The sequence below is a fragment of the Cucurbita maxima genome, unplaced genomic scaffold (genome assembly GCF_002738345.1).
Source record: "Cucurbita maxima cultivar Rimu unplaced genomic scaffold, Cmax_1.0 Cma_Scf00013, whole genome shotgun sequence".
Classification (NCBI taxonomy): domain Eukaryota; kingdom Viridiplantae; phylum Streptophyta; class Magnoliopsida; order Cucurbitales; family Cucurbitaceae; genus Cucurbita; species Cucurbita maxima.
In genome coordinates, this window is record NW_019272029.1 from 65,357 (window position 1) to 80,498 (window position 15,142).

General features: G+C 37.7%; 5 protein-coding genes across 6 annotated transcripts; 2 read left to right on the forward strand and 3 right to left on the reverse strand.

Annotated features, from left to right (window-relative positions):
* Positions 1 to 246: 246 nt before the first annotated feature.
* Positions 247 to 2,373, reverse strand: LOC111488511 (protein LAZY 1-like). The gene is made up of 5 exons (XM_023136273.1): positions 2,266 to 2,373; positions 2,124 to 2,190; positions 1,101 to 1,876; positions 707 to 992; positions 247 to 517 (listed from the first exon to the last, which is right to left on the reverse strand). The coding sequence occupies exons 1-5, from the start codon at positions 2,269 to 2,271 to the stop codon at positions 498 to 500; spliced, it is 1,155 nt and encodes a 384-aa protein (XP_022992041.1). The 5' UTR covers positions 2,272 to 2,373; the 3' UTR covers positions 247 to 497.
* A 2,891-nt stretch (positions 2,374 to 5,264) lies between these two features.
* Positions 5,265 to 7,826, forward strand: LOC111488482 (proton pump-interactor BIP131-like). Of its 2 annotated transcripts, XM_023136236.1 has the most exons (8): positions 5,265 to 5,627; positions 5,837 to 6,103; positions 6,282 to 6,476; positions 6,570 to 6,692; positions 6,780 to 6,926; positions 7,018 to 7,218; positions 7,304 to 7,402; positions 7,484 to 7,826. In XM_023136236.1, exons 2-8 carry the CDS (start codon positions 5,852 to 5,854, stop codon positions 7,721 to 7,723), a joined length of 1,257 nt encoding a protein of 418 aa, XP_022992004.1. In that variant the 5' UTR covers positions 5,265 to 5,627; positions 5,837 to 5,851; the 3' UTR covers positions 7,724 to 7,826. The 2 variants fall into 2 exon arrangements, with proteins under 2 accessions (XP_022992004.1, XP_022992005.1); XM_023136237.1 differs by lacking the exon at positions 6,570 to 6,692.
* Positions 7,827 to 7,917: 91 nt separating this feature from the next.
* Positions 7,918 to 9,358, forward strand: LOC111488484. Its single transcript, XM_023136238.1, has 4 exons — positions 7,918 to 8,304; positions 8,424 to 8,546; positions 8,668 to 8,834; positions 8,918 to 9,358. Exons 1-3 carry the CDS (start codon positions 8,113 to 8,115, stop codon positions 8,710 to 8,712), a joined length of 360 nt encoding a protein of 119 aa, XP_022992006.1. The 5' UTR covers positions 7,918 to 8,112; the 3' UTR covers positions 8,713 to 8,834; positions 8,918 to 9,358.
* A 659-nt stretch (positions 9,359 to 10,017) lies between these two features.
* Positions 10,018 to 10,940, reverse strand: LOC111488030. Its single transcript, XM_023135611.1, has one exon. It carries the CDS (start codon positions 10,784 to 10,786, stop codon positions 10,058 to 10,060), a length of 729 nt encoding a protein of 242 aa, XP_022991379.1. The 5' UTR covers positions 10,787 to 10,940; the 3' UTR covers positions 10,018 to 10,057.
* A 1,991-nt stretch (positions 10,941 to 12,931) lies between these two features.
* On the reverse strand, positions 12,932 to 14,259 carry LOC111488027. Its single transcript, XM_023135606.1, has 3 exons — positions 13,844 to 14,259; positions 13,446 to 13,751; positions 12,932 to 13,351 (listed from the first exon to the last, which is right to left on the reverse strand). The coding sequence occupies exons 1-3, from the start codon at positions 14,144 to 14,146 to the stop codon at positions 13,133 to 13,135; spliced, it is 828 nt and encodes a 275-aa protein (XP_022991374.1). The 5' UTR covers positions 14,147 to 14,259; the 3' UTR covers positions 12,932 to 13,132.
* Positions 14,260 to 15,142: the final 883 nt, after the last annotated feature.

A 15,142-nucleotide genomic window follows, 5' to 3' on the forward strand; every position in this document is an offset into this window, starting at 1 on the left:
TTTGTTTAATTTTTTTTTCGTTAACCCCGTTTCTTGGACACTCGTTTTTTGTTAAATTTTTGGTTTTTAGAAACTAAACGATAGACTACTTGTTTGACAGCTTTTCTAGTTTTCTTTGTTTTAATATTCGAGATAAAAACATCGACTGTGTTTTTTTGTGGAGACAAATATATTTTTTTTCATGTCAGGAAAATAGAGTTTTAGGAGTCTGCTTAATTAAAAAGCAGAGGGTTGTGAGAAGCGAAAGAAAAAGGAAACAGAGAATTATCAACTGCAAGAAAATATGATCATTAAGTGTTGTAGGGATAGCAATACATTTCACACAACATACAAAGTGAGTGTTTGAAGAGGGAGATCCTCTACTTATTTTCACACCCAAACGCTGTTCAGACTGTAGTAACTTGCACACTATCATCAATAATTACCAATATGAGTACACAATACTGCAACACAGTCGGATACTGAAGAACAAGGAACATGCTTCTTCTGCCTCCCTCTCAAAGCTCCAGCACTAGATCTATGATGAACATAGCCAAAGTCAATTAAACAAGGATTAGCTCCTATTCATCCGTCTTGTCAAAGCTGAGCATAAATACTAACTTAGGACAACTATTTAAGCATTAATTTGTTGCTTGTGGGTGCTGATATTAGTGTTTACGCAAACTACAGGACATCTAGGTGGATGTTGATGAGTTTATAAACTTACAGTCTTCATCTGAATTAATCCAGCGTTCCTTGTTGTCATTTGGATCAGAACTGTTTAGTCCATGATGTGGTGGAAATTGATTCTTGATGCGTCGAAAGCTTGGTTTCGACAGTGTTCTCTGAGGATATATCATGATATCTTCATCAGATGTCTGCTCTCCATTGTTGCAGCAACCATCATGGTTATGGATTGCTTTCTTCTTTTTCTGAACCTTTTGGTGTTTATCAGACTTCTGTACGATTCCTGAGCTTTCAGGGTGAACTTTTCTGTGAAACATGTGAAAGATCTGCAACCAACATGTCATGTCATATGTTCTAGTTTGGATCTCTCTGATATATATATTCTTCAATAACATTGGAAGCAAGGGTTAAGTTTAAGTCTTAGTTTGGCGTACCTTATGCAGTTTTGTTTCTGCTGAAGCAGAATCATTGAGTCCTTCAACAGCTGCTGCAGAGCTCCGGGAAGAAGCAGACAGCATTCGTTTCTTCAGTTTCTTTTTCATAAGATGCATGGCAGATTTATCAATATCCTCTTCAGCTCGCTTGTCTTCCTTGTCAAATTTTGGACCTGCATTCTCCTCTGCTATTTTGCTTCTCTGAAACAGCTCGCCAAGGGAGGTCCTGTTTTCCTTTTTAGCAACTGCTGTAGTCTCTGACAATTCAATTGCTGACCCAAAAAGATATCCTTGAAGTGGGCAGATGATGCTTCCACTCATATTGCTTTCCAGGCCATCCATTGGCTTGCCACTTAGAGTAATTGTGCTACCATGGCTGCTCCTTCCCATGCTCACGTGACTGTTTCTCCCAGAGGAATCATTGTATCCCTCATCCTTAGTTTCAGCTCCTAGAACCTTTTCCAACTCATCATTGATAAGCTTTAGTTCATTTTCAGTCACTTCAGTTTCTTTTTCCGTTATATTCTCAACGGAAATTGAAAACTTTGGTGTCATTGGGTCATTGATGACTTGATCACATCCTAGAGTTCCAATTGCAAGAAATCCGTGGAAGATCTCAGACAATTGATGAGATGATTCATCTTCGTAGTCTTCATCTCCTACTTCAGATTCCAGACCAGCGAAAGATTTTCGAAGCTGCTGTTCTCGCTGGGCTTGCTTGAAAGGTTTAATGCTTGACTTTGAGATGTATTGCTGATCATCAACCGATTGTTGGCCTAAAAACAACAATTACAAGAATGACCTACGTGCTTTCAGCATATCAACAATGATTTCATGGTTTATTTGTAATTTCTGGTTGAGTATATGTTCTCAATCAAAGGCACTAGATTGATTAAACATATATACTTATTATGACTTGGATTTTGAAATATATGCTATTGGTATGAAATTTCAAGTCAAAATCATCTGCTATACAATGCAGGGTCAATGTCACAGACGAATACTAGTTGAAGGTATATTTACCAATGGCATAATCTTTGAACGGTTCACCACCATTCTGCCGAAGTTTACGGTGCATCCAACCAAGTAACTGAGGAGAAACCACAAAATCATTTAGTATTTAGACAGAAACACTCTACAAGGATTCATGCAGAATTAAGTTTACCTTCATCTTTCTGGTTGTGCTTTAGAGAACTGAGTTTTGATGTGTTCACTTTAGAGGGATGATGGGGAAAAAAAGGTGTTTTTCCATAGTTTAGCTCACTGCTTATTTATCAACAGAGCCTCAGACTCTTCCTGCATACCTCCAATAGTCTGAGATGATGTGGGTAAAGGAAACATAGGGATGGTTACAAAAGAATTGGTTGGGTTATGCTATCCATTCAAGTGGCCAAATGGTTAGTGGGTCCTGGGACACCCTTGTGGAAGCTGGTCATTCCATCAGATGAATGTGACTGGTTTTGATTTTTTGGTACTTTGGGTGGTGGTGGTATCCACTCTCTCCCAACCTTAATTTCTTACTCTTGATGTTATTAAACATTCTGTTTTAGTTATAATTAATCAGCTTTAAGTACCTTAATTTAGTCATGGTTTGTACATGGTTGTGCTATCCACACATGTTTTGCATATGCCTCCGTGTGAAAATGATAGTTTCCATCCTTATAATTGTAACAACTTCACTATGATTTGGTGGGCAAACCCCAAAATGACTGGTGGGGTCTGTAGAGAATCTTGTGTTGGACCAAAATAGGAGCAAAGATAATTCACAAATAAATAGATGGTTTCTGATCAGGGGCACACTTGCATTATTTGACCTGGAAAGGTAGAAGAGACTATACATTGTGTTACAAAACTCTTCAATATCTTATCTTCATATGTGATTCCATATTGGATCAGGCAGATGACCATGATTCTAGCATCGTTGTTGCTAACCACAAATTGTGTTACAATTGTATGGAGAGAGTTTTAATTTATAACGTCTGATATATGTGCTTGTTTCCCTGCTAGAAATAGGTGACAATAGTCTTTTAGACTTCATAACATGATCTCTAGCGTCATGTCAGAATATTTCTTCGAGAAGAAAATATAAAAAGAAAACAATATGCCTGGGTCCTATGTGCTTTTAGATCCAGCCTTTTACAATGCCACGTTTCTGAAACATTCTGTTATAGGACATAAATTTTACCCTTGTGGATATCAGCTAGTTCTTGTTTGTTGTTCATATTTATTGTGGATATCAGAAGTATCCTTCGGCTAAAGACATGGGAACCTGGTGAGATAGGGTAAGAAGAAGAAAAGGAAGCAGTTTATCCTCTTTAACTGTAACAATAATTTGTAAACGTCCTGATCCTCTCAGTCTTATTCGGAGCTTTTACGCGAGAGAAAATACTATTCCTAGGAAAGAAATTGATATGATTTCAGTTCTGTCATCACGTATCTGAAGCCTTCTCAAGTCATTTCCTTAGCATGAAAAAGATCTCATTTGGCTCAAGTCTGTCCCGGATATGCTCCCAATATGAAAATGTGAGCACTGATTATAATGTTACTTTACTGTGTCTTGCAACTTCAGGTGGAAGATTTAGGAACAGAGGGTTCAGATTTTATGTCAAGTCATTGGTAAATTTGGAGCTGATAAGTTGGGTTGGTCTACTTGTTTTGTAGTTTTGAACCTGGTAGATTGATATTTGAATCTTAAGTTGATTAGATTTGCATTAGATGTAGTGAGAGAGTGGGAAAGGCGCAAGGGGGGCCATGCTCCATGAACTTGCAAGCTTTTCAAGTTTTTACCGAAGCTTGTCAAATCCAACTAAAATGATTGGTAGATCCATTGATCCATGAAAAGACGTGTTCATACCACTAACCCTTTACACAAAATTCACTGTATGAAGAGGTTTTATATTCAAACCTTGTGCCTTCTGGTATGTTTCTTATCAAGGCTTTCAAAGATTAGAATACGAAAACGAAAACGAAAACGAAAACGAAAAGATGAGCATTTTATTGGACCTACTAAACTTTTGTGTCTACTTTGGTTTTTAGGAACCAAACATGAAACTAAAATCCGAATGTGTTATATGAGTGACACGAGGGAAAACAAGGATGTGGTAGACAAAGTGCGCCACATATTTATCCTTCTCTTGAACTTTTCCTTTTGACCAATACCCTAAAAGGCCTTCCAATGGGGATGCAAATGTATGCACTGAACATGCTGTGTTATAAATCTCCATGTCTAAATGCAACAGCCCTCGTTCGTTATGTAAAAACAAAGCATATAGATAGGCCTCACTGTGATGTGGTTACGCCATGAACATTACTCTGTTTGTCTAAATGCGTTTTAACTTTCATTTCTGAATTGAACCCTACTTTTGATCAGTTTTTGTATCTTGACTGCGAGGCTGGTTGGGTATTATTGAAGAACATTGCTGCCTCTGTTGTTTGGGCGGTGGTGGATACAGATTGAGGCCTTACACTCACTTGGATGTTCATACTATTCTAATTGCTTTCTTCTTTTAAACTCTAATTCGGCCTTCCTATCACTCTAGAGCTCAACCAGCCACAATTATAGTACTTCTTTCTCAATACCATGAAATCATCCTTTTGGAACTTTAAGGACGCAGGATCTATGAAATAAAATTCTTAGTCCAAGGTAGATGTGACAAGAAAGTATTATAACTTTCTAGGGGTGATCTTAGTCGTAAGGACATAGGATGTTTGAATTATTATGATACAACCGTTAAAAGGCAAGACTAGTTCATTTTACCAAATTTGATCTCAATAAAGGACATATAAATTATTGAATTCACATCCAACTGTTATTACGAGACAGTCACGTTATGATAGACTCACTGATTATTACGAGACAGTCACATTATGATAGACTCACTGAATAATTGTATCATTGTTCGAACACATTCAACTCAAATTTTGGACATCTCAAAATCTCTATACTATGGTGCCACCACCCAATGACCAACATGACGAGGGGACAAAAGATTCTGATTTATCTAAATTTAGCTTCTAAAGCAACATATCCCATCCTCATGAAAAGGCTTATTAAAGTATGCTTCAAATTCTCCTAAAATTCTAATTGAATTCTCCATTTATTAATTAATCTCAACCGCTTGACTTAGATGATCATAAACTAGCTTTGAGCATTATTATGATAGATTCTTTCTTTCGGCCACCAAATTTGAAATGTTTATCTCAACCAGCAGTCAAGTTGTTTGTCTTTTTAATTTAGCCACGAACTTCTTGAACCATTTTTGGCAATTCATGTCTTGAATTGCACGTCTCTCCGGTGATGGGAACGCAGCCCAAATTGCGAAATCTCCATTTTATATCTAAACCCACTTGCAGAGTTGCAGTTGACTTTCATGCATTCAAACTTGGCGTGGCGAGCAGGTGCTCGGTGCAGAGCAATGAGCTCCCTTTACATACAGCCAATAGAAGGATGGTTGTGTCGTATAATCCGGCTACCATCTTCACCCACTCGCAGCTCGATTTCGAACCACCCATTGTTTCGATCTTTTGGTATCGAACCCGTTCTGTCTCTTCCGCGCTCTGTTTTCCTTCTGTAATTTGAGTTTTCTGCACTTATCATTGACGCTTTTATATTGCAACAATAAATGTGAATTAGTTCTAGTTTATAGCCTAAGGAACAAGAATGTGATGCTAGGTTTAGAAATGGGTGTAATTTATTTGTGTTTCTGAATGATATTTGCTTTGTTGGGCGTTGTTAGGCAAAGCACATCGCCATGGGAGAAGGAGATTGCAACTTTGGAGAGAACAAGGTGGTAGAGGAAGGACCAGAAGTTGCTGGTGATGAGGCGGTAGTTGATGAACACCAAATGCTTGATGAAATGCCTGGTGGAGTTCGACAATTTTATTTTGCCGAAGTTTTGGCACTTGAAAATTCAAACATAGATGCCATAATCAAGGCTGAAGAGACGATTACAAAGATGAATCAAGACCAAATTCTTGTCGCCCAGAAGATAAGGGACAGACAGGTATGTGGAAAAGAATTATAGTCCTTATTTTTTCTAATTCACAGATCATGATTCATATGAGCTTTTCGATGTATAACAATGGAGGATTGAAATCTTCATTTATTAGACAAATCAGTTTTCCTAGATGAAGTGATATCGATGTGCAACACACACTGGATATAATAAATTTTGTTTGTAGATGGACCGTGCTCGGGTGATCACCAAGTTGGAGAACCAACGATACTATGAAAATTGGGATGAATACAGCCTAGAATACTACAGACACAGAATGAATGTCCTCCATCTATCATTACACAAACTGACTTCTGCAAACAAAGCATGTAAAGGGAAACCAAATAACTCGTGCTTGTCAGGAGGGAAAGTTGATAAGCAAGTATGATCAACTCCAAACTTTTCTCTCATGTATTTCATTCAACTTTTTAGACTTTCTCGATTTTTTCGTCTTATGCAATCTATTATCTTCCTGAAATTATCTTTCTTGATGCGTCATGGGTGTAAAAATATGGCTGATGAGAGAAAGCTACTAGCGGAGGTTAATACAAGACAAGAGATGGATGGTGACTTGACAGCAGACGAAGTCGATTCTTCTGTAGTACTCAGCATTAGGAATTTAGAATATTATGTTTAGGAATTGATGAATTATCATCTTTATTAATTTTCTGAGTTATACAAACAGATTATGCCGTTGTTGAGCGGTCTGTGGTGTGCGCAAATTGATGTTCAAATTGCTCGTGCGCTTGAGAGGGAGGAAGCTATTGGTGATGCTCCGGTGAAGGGAGAGATGTGGACCTCCTCGCATTTGAAAAAGGCCATTCAAGAAGAAGTAAGAGGAAACAAGAAAACACAGAACTTCGATTAATTGAACCGTATAATTTATAATAAAATTTTATCCCATGTTCTTTGTACAACAAAAGTTGCAGGAAATCTACGACTGTTCGGATGAATGTAGGAAAAGACAGGCAAGAGTAAGGTCCAAAATTAAGAAGACAAAGAAAGAAGTAGAGAAGGTAGAAAAGGATATAAGGTGTCTACAGAAACACTTGACATATACCAACCGCAGAAAGGAGGAGGCATATGACACTATTCTTAAATTGAAGAAACAATATGGAGAAGAGGTATATCTATTATATGCATCATAATTGATCACTCACTCGTAGACTGTTGCACTGATGCATTGTTTGTGGTATCTTATGGGTTAAGAATGCCTCCCACTACCAATATCGATCCCTCATGAAGAAGGTTGAAGAACTTGCTAAAATGAAAGACATTACAGCACTTGAAGAACTATGTCAAGGACAGGTTAAATATAGTAGCACTTGAAGAATTTGCTTTAAATTAGGATTTTAAGAGCTTATGAAGACTTGTTTTTCCCCCCGTCAGGTTGAAAAGTTTATGCAGATGTGGAATAATTGGCCGGAGTTCAGAAAGGATTACAAAAAGAGAGTCGTGCCGTCCCTATGTAATCGAGAACTTTGCATGGATGGGAGGATGATTGGCAACCAGAAATTAGAATTGGTTGAGGATAGTCGTAAACTTGTTATTCCGGAATCGCTTTCTAAAACTAGATTGAAATGGTTGATGAAAGATGCTGAAGATCCTTTTGAACTTCTTTCCTCTTAAACCTGAAATGCAGTGTGTTTTTTTGTTGTCTGTAAGCATGCTTGAACTTCCTCTGGTTCATTTGAATCCCACATCTAATGGAACTTAAACCTTCAATTACGAAGATCTGTGAATCATAAAAAATTATTAAGTTTAGAAATTAAATTTAGATTGCTGATGTTGACCGTTGGCCATGACCAAATATCCATGTCCATTGTAAACCCACAAACAGTTGACTCATTCAATTCACAAATATTTTTTACATACAAACTTGGCGTGAGGAACAAGTGCTTAGGACGGAACTATCAGATGAACTTCATACAGTCAAAAGGAGGATGGTTTCATATAATCCCATTTCCTTTTGCTTGAATAGGTGATGGTGATTAATGTTAATAAGTTTTGGTTTGTAGATGGATAGCGATGAGGTGAGGGCGAAATTGAGCGCGATAAATTACTACGATAACTGTGGACTCACTCCAGATTGGGAAAGAGACAGATTGGCTGTGCTGCATCTATCACTAGACAAACTGAGTTTTGCAAACAATGCATATAAGGATAAATCGAATAAGTCGTGCTTGTCGGGAGGGGAAGTCGATAAGCAAGTATGGGCTATTGAACTCTAAACTTACTGTGTTCTTCATTGTGAGACTTGTTGGAGTTTCTTGTTGTTGTTCAGATTAATTATGGCATGTACATGGTATATTTAGTGATGTGTGAGCAGAAACGGTGTTTCTTGATGGGACATGACTGTAAAAACATGGCCGATGAGAGGAAGCTATTAAGGGAGATGAATGCAATACAAGGGAAGGATGGTGGGATGACAGTGGAAGAACTCCAGGCTCCTGTAATATTCAATATCTAAGCATTAATCGTGGACATTTAGTTCTAGTTTTGGTCAAATTCTGTGATTTAGTATACTTGGATGAGTTATCATATCTGTTTAAGTTTTTGGGTTTATGCAACAGATTGAATGCCTAAAAGAGCAAATGCGCAACAAGTATTGGTCGTGAAAAAGCCATTCTGAAAGACATACAACCAACAGAAGATCGGCAGGGAGAAAGGTATTGGCGATGGTGTTGTGAACGGAAAATTGTGGAAGTCCTTGGGTTCACAAGAATCCATTCGAGTAGAAGTAAGTAAGAGGCAGAAAGAAAGGGTAGGGGAAATTATTAAAGTAGGATATGTTGTAATCAATAGCTGTGGAAATGAATACAGTTGCAGGCTCTGGGCAAGGATTGGGATGAGGTAGGCGGAAAATCAGATAAAAAAAAAGGTAGAGAAGGTAGAAAAGGACACAAGTTGTTTACAGAAACGCTTGAAAGATGGCGATCGCAAAAAGGATGCGGCGTACAACACCATTCTCAAGCTGAAGAAGCAGCAGGAAGAGCTTAGTGTTACATCAAAATCCAATTTGCAAGTAATTTAGATTAGATTACACACTGATTTACAAGTACGATTGATGAGGAGAGGGCTGCAAAAACAGAGTTGTACTCTTCTCCTTTCATTTTGAAATTGGACATGGCAGTTGCCTACCTAGGTTTTATAAACATTGTTCAACATGTGGCGCAAAAAAGAAAAAAAAACACATTACCTTAAATGTAAGGTTACGTAGATAACACTATTAATGAACTCATAAATCCTACTCCTTCCAAACTTGAATTTTACATCTTTTTTCTATTTCTCCCTATGAAGCATTTTCCGGATAGAAGCTTGATTAAAAAAAACTCGTGAGTCTGATTTTCTGTTTCTTTTCTCCACTATCAGTTAATAATTAATTCCTTGAGGGGTCACCCTTAACTTAGAAACTGGTTCCCACAATGCCTCTTAAGAAGAAGTCGGTGCAAATCTCACAATCTTAAACTTACCAGAAGAAAAAATGTATTATTATAATTTGAATGCATTTTGTTTTCCACTTTCCTTCTCATTTTGTGAGCAGCCAAACACAAGGGGTAATCCAAAGCAAAACATTCAGCATTAATAATTATCAAAAAATAAAAAAGAGGCATATTTCTCAAAAGTTTATCAAAGATGGGACGATACTCTATATATTCCATTGCAAAACAACATCTACTCAATTCTTTTTCTTTTTCTTTTTCTTTTTCTTTTTTTCTTGTTTTTGAATTTACTCTCATCTTGGGTCCAGAAAAAAAAAAAAAAAAAAAAAAAAAAAAAAAAAAAAAAAAAAAAAAAAAAAAAAAAAAAAAAAAAAAAAAAAAAAAAAAAAAAAAAAAAAAAAAAAAAAAAAAAAAAAAAAAAAAAAAAAAAAAAAAAAAAAAAAAAAAAAAAAAAAAAAAAACTAATAAAAAAAGAGTGGAAAAATATCGAAATATCCTCTCTTTTTTATTTTCTGAATTTCTAACGTGGACCCCAAAGACTCCATAAACGAGAATTGAATAACCCTAATACGTCCGGCCATACCTTCCGGGCCAAACCCTTGCGGTTGCTCGGTGGCGGCGACGGAACAATCACCACCGCCGTCTCATCCTCAGTCCGCGATGGCTCTCCCCTTCCCTCCGCTGCTTCCACCTCGTCACTCCCAGACGTCGTCGGAGCCGCAGAAGACCCCTCATCAATCGGCAGAGGAAGAACTTCCGGCAACGGCGGGGCAACAACATTCACAGGCTTGTCCGACGACTGACGGCCGATTTTTTCCCTCTTCTTCCCTTTGACGTTCTTGCAGGATTTTTCCCCGTTAGCCAATTGCTCTTCAAAAGCCTCAATGGCCTGGTGAATCAGCTCCCCGTTCGGCGACGAGTTCCACCGGTCCCAGTAACTCATGTAACAATCGAAGCAAGTAAAAGACGGTGGCGAGTGAACACACGCGCTACCAGAACTGGCGCGTGGAGCAGTGGATTTCTTTGGAGCTCTCTTGGAAAATTTATTTCCAGAAACGACAGACGAGGTCGATGAGGTTTCCATGGATCTCCTCATCATGAAGGCCAAAACCTCTCGATCGTCAGCGGTCAGAACAGAGATGAGAGCCAATATCGCGACTGGAAGATAGTTGAAGACCTCAAAAAAGTCCCCATCGGAAGAAGAAGAAGATGGAGATGGATGGACTTTGCCTTTGTTCTTTATTTTCATGGAGGCTGCTTTTCTTTCTTTCTTGGGTGGAGGGTTCTTGGACGATAACGAAATGGGTATTCGAATATGTGGGTTTTGCGTTTTAAGCTTTCTTCACAACGGTGGGCTTTAGAGAGAGAGAGAACGAACGAAGAGGAGAGAGAAAAGGGTTTTTTATTTTTTTAATTAATTGGAAATAATTAAGGCAGAGGAGAGATTGAGAGACTATGAGTTTTAGTGAGAAGAGTGAGAAAGAGAGAGACGCCCTCCTCGTTGTTTCTTACCCTACTTTTTAACTTAATTTACAGATTTGGTTTTTCTTTCTTCCTCTTTTATCCCTCCATTTATTACAATTTTGAGATTAAACCATACAGTAAATATACACAAAATGAGATGATAATCTTCTTTGAAGCTAATAAAATATTTAATAAATTTGGTAAACATAGTTGACATGATGTATTATTCACTAAAATTGGATAAAGAATTGCATTGAAAGGTTGGTATCATACATAGTAAAGGCTTATGTTAAAATTTGGATAAATATGCTTTACTTTTTAAAAGTAAATTGAAATGAATAAAGGTTAAAAAGCAGAATAATAAAGGCATTTTGAAAATCTTAGAGACCATTACAGTATTTAAACTTAGATTATTAAACAAGGGATTGGTTAAATGTAGAGGCCACTGCCAATTTATAAATTTGCCCACACTGTGATCAACTTTTCTGTAACTTACGCGCTGAGGGAGCGCGTGTATCACAAATTGGGATTTGAATAAACTAAACCAAATTTCACTGCGCCACTTTCTTTTTTAAAATATTATTGCTTCAGAGTCCTCGGAGGTTGTAATTCAATTTAAACAATGAATTAAAAGGAAAAAACACACCATGATCTCTCTTTTTATGTGTATATACCTTCAGTCTCGTCAGTTTAAGTTCTTATTATCGTTGATTATCAAAAATATACATATATATTCCAATAAATCTGTGAATTATGTCCCAATAACAATAATGGTAGCTTATTTAATCAAATGAATAAAAGAATTATTCGATTATAGAAATAATCAGAGAATTGCAAAAACAATAGAACAATAAAAATAGAATATTGGGATGTTGAGTTATGGTAAAACTACTTTAGGGTATTTGTATGAATAAATTGTGATTTAAAATATGGCATTGTTCGTCAATTAGGAGAATTAGGACCAGCCGTATCCACTCAAATAATTTAATCGAAGTTAAATATTTTTTAAAGTACGAGAAGGGCTTAACAATCAACCTATTCTTCTTTAGCTACGGAATTAATTCTTAAAAGAATTGACCCAAAAATTTGACCATTTCAAACACGCGTGAGATAGAGAGTTTGAAAGAAATAATTTCAGTCGATACTTTTTTGCAGAATTTGTTCTTCAAGCCCTATAATTTTCACTCCCTTTTATATGGTTTATATTTCAATTTCAGTCAATATTTATTCCCATGGGAAAAATTAAAAAATTAAAAAAAAATGAAATGCATTATTTTCATAGGATTTCAAATTAAGAGCCTTAAAGATGCTCAAGTGATTTCAAATTAATTTTAATTGGTGTAGAATAAAAATAGGATTACGAAATTTAAAGCGCAACCACAACAATTATTAATAAATATATACAATTTTTTCCTCAAAATGAGTATAACAGCACAAAGGAAATGTAATCAGAAAAGTGGGACCGATTTAAGCGCGAGGTCGAACCACACAAATTTGGCACCCAGCGCAACATATTAGTACTGACCGGGCCCCAGCTTTCCACACTTAAGAATATTTTAACATCACACAGAAGGGAGCCCACGACAGAGAGGTCCGTACAAATATCTATTACTGTGTTTTTAGGGGCATAATGGTCTTTTGGACCACTTCTGGATAAGAACAACCGACCAAAATCACCAGACCACGCGTCCGAATCTGAGGACCATCTTTTTTAGTTCAATAAGATGATGCTTCAATTTTTAAGATTATATCTGCAAGGAAGTACTGAATTTAAAAGCCTAAATTATAGTTTTGGAGGTGGGTCTTATATATGCCAAAAAGCCTAATTCATGTTCTCAATCTTCATTGTATGCTACTAAAATAATTTAAGGACTAACCAATCCTGTTCATTAAATTTAACAATTTTGAAATATATTCCGAGACGGGTAAGTAGGGAGCAGTGGAATCCAGAGAATTTAATACATCACTTCCTTGTCTGTATGTATACATATCCAAAATTAATTGATCTAACATGAAATCGAAAAAAAGGAGACCATAAAAAATTAAAGAGCAAAAGCAGACCATAAAAAGGACATTGTAGTAAAAAGATGAAAATGAAGAGGGGGGGGAAGGAAAAAAAGAAAAAGAATAATCAGTCGGTCTTCTTATCGGAGGGGTGAGATTTGGGGGGAGCGGAAGAGAGGTTATCCTCTCGGATTTTGGCATGAGTCTCGTCCTCATCTCGGTCCTTAAAATACCTTTCGAATGCCCTTGGAATGAATCTTGGGATTAAAAATCCAAATAGATTTATGCAGAAATACGCAAAATTAGCCACCGCCAATGTCCTTCCGAACCAAAACCATGCTATGTCCTGCCATTTTTATAAAACTAAATAAACCCATTGTAATTAATAATGTTGGAACAAAGGAGGAGGAGGAGGAGGAGGAGGAGGAGGAGAAAAATACGTTGATGGGCGCATTGGCCGCCAAGGTTTTGTTCAGCCAAACATCTTTCATCCAATCCATGATCACGAAAATCCTCCTCACCGTGTACAGAACCGGCACCAGTGCTCTCACCGGCGGCGAGAACAACGACAACCCACTTATCACATTCTCCGTCAGAATCTGAAACGACAACAAAAACAAATGCGGAGTCGCCGACCGAACCGCATGCTCGTCACTTCTCGCGAACCCACCCAATACATATGCCAGTGGCAGGAACAGCCCTATCGTGGTCCCCACCACCACGTACATTCTAAACAACTTGCTCCCCTGAAACAACAAACCGCAGTTCTAAACATCAATCAGTCAATCAATCGAACTACACTCCCAATTTCTTGGGCGTACTAAACATTTAACATTGCCTGAAAGATCTCCTGCGACGCGCCCGACGCATGGCCGCGAGACGGGAATGCAAACCGTGCCAGCAAGAGGAGGTAGGCGGAGGTGAACGCAGGGAAAGTCAGGTCGAGAATGGGGACAAGCCCGCTCGCAGAGAACACCATTATGAAAGCAACAAGTTGGAGTTCGATGACGCGGAGAGATCCCATCACCCCTCCAACAACCGTGTTCTGCTCTTGTTGTTGCCGCCGCAGCGGCTTCTGCTGCGGCGGCACCGCGTCATTTGGGTCTGTCCGTGGGGCCACCGCCAGAGTTACACCCGACATCAGATTCAATTCTAGATTGTTCCACTACGATTTACTTTCGAGTAAGAAGATGAAAGAAGGGAGTATGAGATTGATTTGAGAGAGAGAGCGGTATTATGAAGAGAGGCAAAGATGAAGGGGTCAAGAAGCAGAAGGATGTGGGTCCGAGTTAGAAGGAGGAGAGAGAAATAGCGGTGAGTTGGGTGGCACGTGGAGAATGAAGAGCAAGAAACGTGTGCGCAATGGTTGAGTTGGATGACAGGTGTTGTATAAGTGTCAGGGCTGTGCATGGAACGTGTCATCTTCTACTCCTCTAACATTTACCACACAGGGGAATACACTTGTGTTGAGGTACGTGCATCCTATGTTTAAATAAAACATATATATATGGAGCGACTACAAAATCTAAGATTAAATGTTGAATGAATGCAAATAAAATGATGATGTGCTTTCTTTCTTAAATCTAGCTTTTACTTGGATTGGGAAGAGTGAAAGAACAATGCATGCTTGTTTATGGTTTTTAATGAAAACTCAAGTGTGGATGATATTTTATATTTGGAGGCTTAATTACGTTGATTGATTAGGGTTAGTATTTAAATGAGAATAGGAAAAGAAAAGAGAGAGAGAGATGATCTTATTGTGAACAAGAAGACCGGAAAAATGGGGCTTTTCAAGAAATTGAACTCCACACGCAAAAACGGAAAACCCGTTGAATTTCAAGCAGAGCTGAAGTTCTAAAAATATTTTTGAAGCTATTTATTTTCCCTTTTAATACTTTTTAAGCCTTTTGTTCTCCTTCTAAACATTTTAGCAACAATTTAGTATTTCAGGAGGCTAGTGTGGTCCTACGATATACTACAGTTCACTGTAAGGGCTGTACATACCAGATGAAGAAATGTGTCCAAAAGATGAAAGGTGTGGTCATTAGTAAAGTAGATCTGGAGTGAAATGAGAAATGTATACGTGTTGAAGTACTCTGGATTTGAAAAAGGGGTTGAAAGCGTAGAAGTTGAGGAG

What these genes read in the sequence shown, in the direction of transcription:
- LOC111488511 (XM_023136273.1), bottom strand. An exon ending in GTTCAAAGATTATGCCATTG is followed by an intron (nt 1,877 to 2,123) that starts GTAAATATACCT and finishes TGTTGTTTTTAG; the next exon opens with GCCAACAATCGGTTGATGAT. An exon ending in CAGAAACAAAACTGCATAAG is followed by an intron (nt 993 to 1,100) that starts GTACGCCAAACT and finishes TGTTGGTTGCAG; the next exon opens with ATCTTTCACATGTTTCACAG.
- LOC111488482 (XM_023136236.1), top strand. Translation starts at nt 5,852, where the DNA reads ATGGGAGAAGGAGATTGCAACTTTGGAGAGAACAAGGTGGTAGAGGAA. An exon ending in AGAAACAATATGGAGAAGAG is followed by an intron (nt 7,219 to 7,303) that starts GTATATCTATTA and finishes TTATGGGTTAAG; the next exon opens with AATGCCTCCCACTACCAATA. An exon ending in AAGAACTATGTCAAGGACAG is followed by an intron (nt 7,403 to 7,483) that starts GTTAAATATAGT and finishes TCCCCCCGTCAG; the next exon opens with GTTGAAAAGTTTATGCAGAT.
- LOC111488484 (XM_023136238.1), top strand. Translation starts at nt 8,113, where the DNA reads ATGGATAGCGATGAGGTGAGGGCGAAATTGAGCGCGATAAATTACTAC. An exon ending in GAGGGGAAGTCGATAAGCAA is followed by an intron (nt 8,305 to 8,423) that starts GTATGGGCTATT and finishes ATGTGTGAGCAG; the next exon opens with AAACGGTGTTTCTTGATGGG. An exon ending in TGGAAGAACTCCAGGCTCCT is followed by an intron (nt 8,547 to 8,667) that starts GTAATATTCAAT and finishes TTTATGCAACAG; the next exon opens with ATTGAATGCCTAAAAGAGCA.
- LOC111488030 (XM_023135611.1), bottom strand. Translation starts at nt 10,786, where the DNA reads ATGAAAATAAAGAACAAAGGCAAAGTCCATCCATCTCCATCTTCTTCT.
- LOC111488027 (XM_023135606.1), bottom strand. Translation starts at nt 14,146, where the DNA reads ATGTCGGGTGTAACTCTGGCGGTGGCCCCACGGACAGACCCAAATGAC. An exon ending in CGTCGCAGGAGATCTTTCAG is followed by an intron (nt 13,752 to 13,843) that starts GCAATGTTAAAT and finishes TTGTTGTTTCAG; the next exon opens with GGGAGCAAGTTGTTTAGAAT. An exon ending in CGGCCAATGCGCCCATCAAC is followed by an intron (nt 13,352 to 13,445) that starts GTATTTTTCTCC and finishes TAAAAATGGCAG; the next exon opens with GACATAGCATGGTTTTGGTT.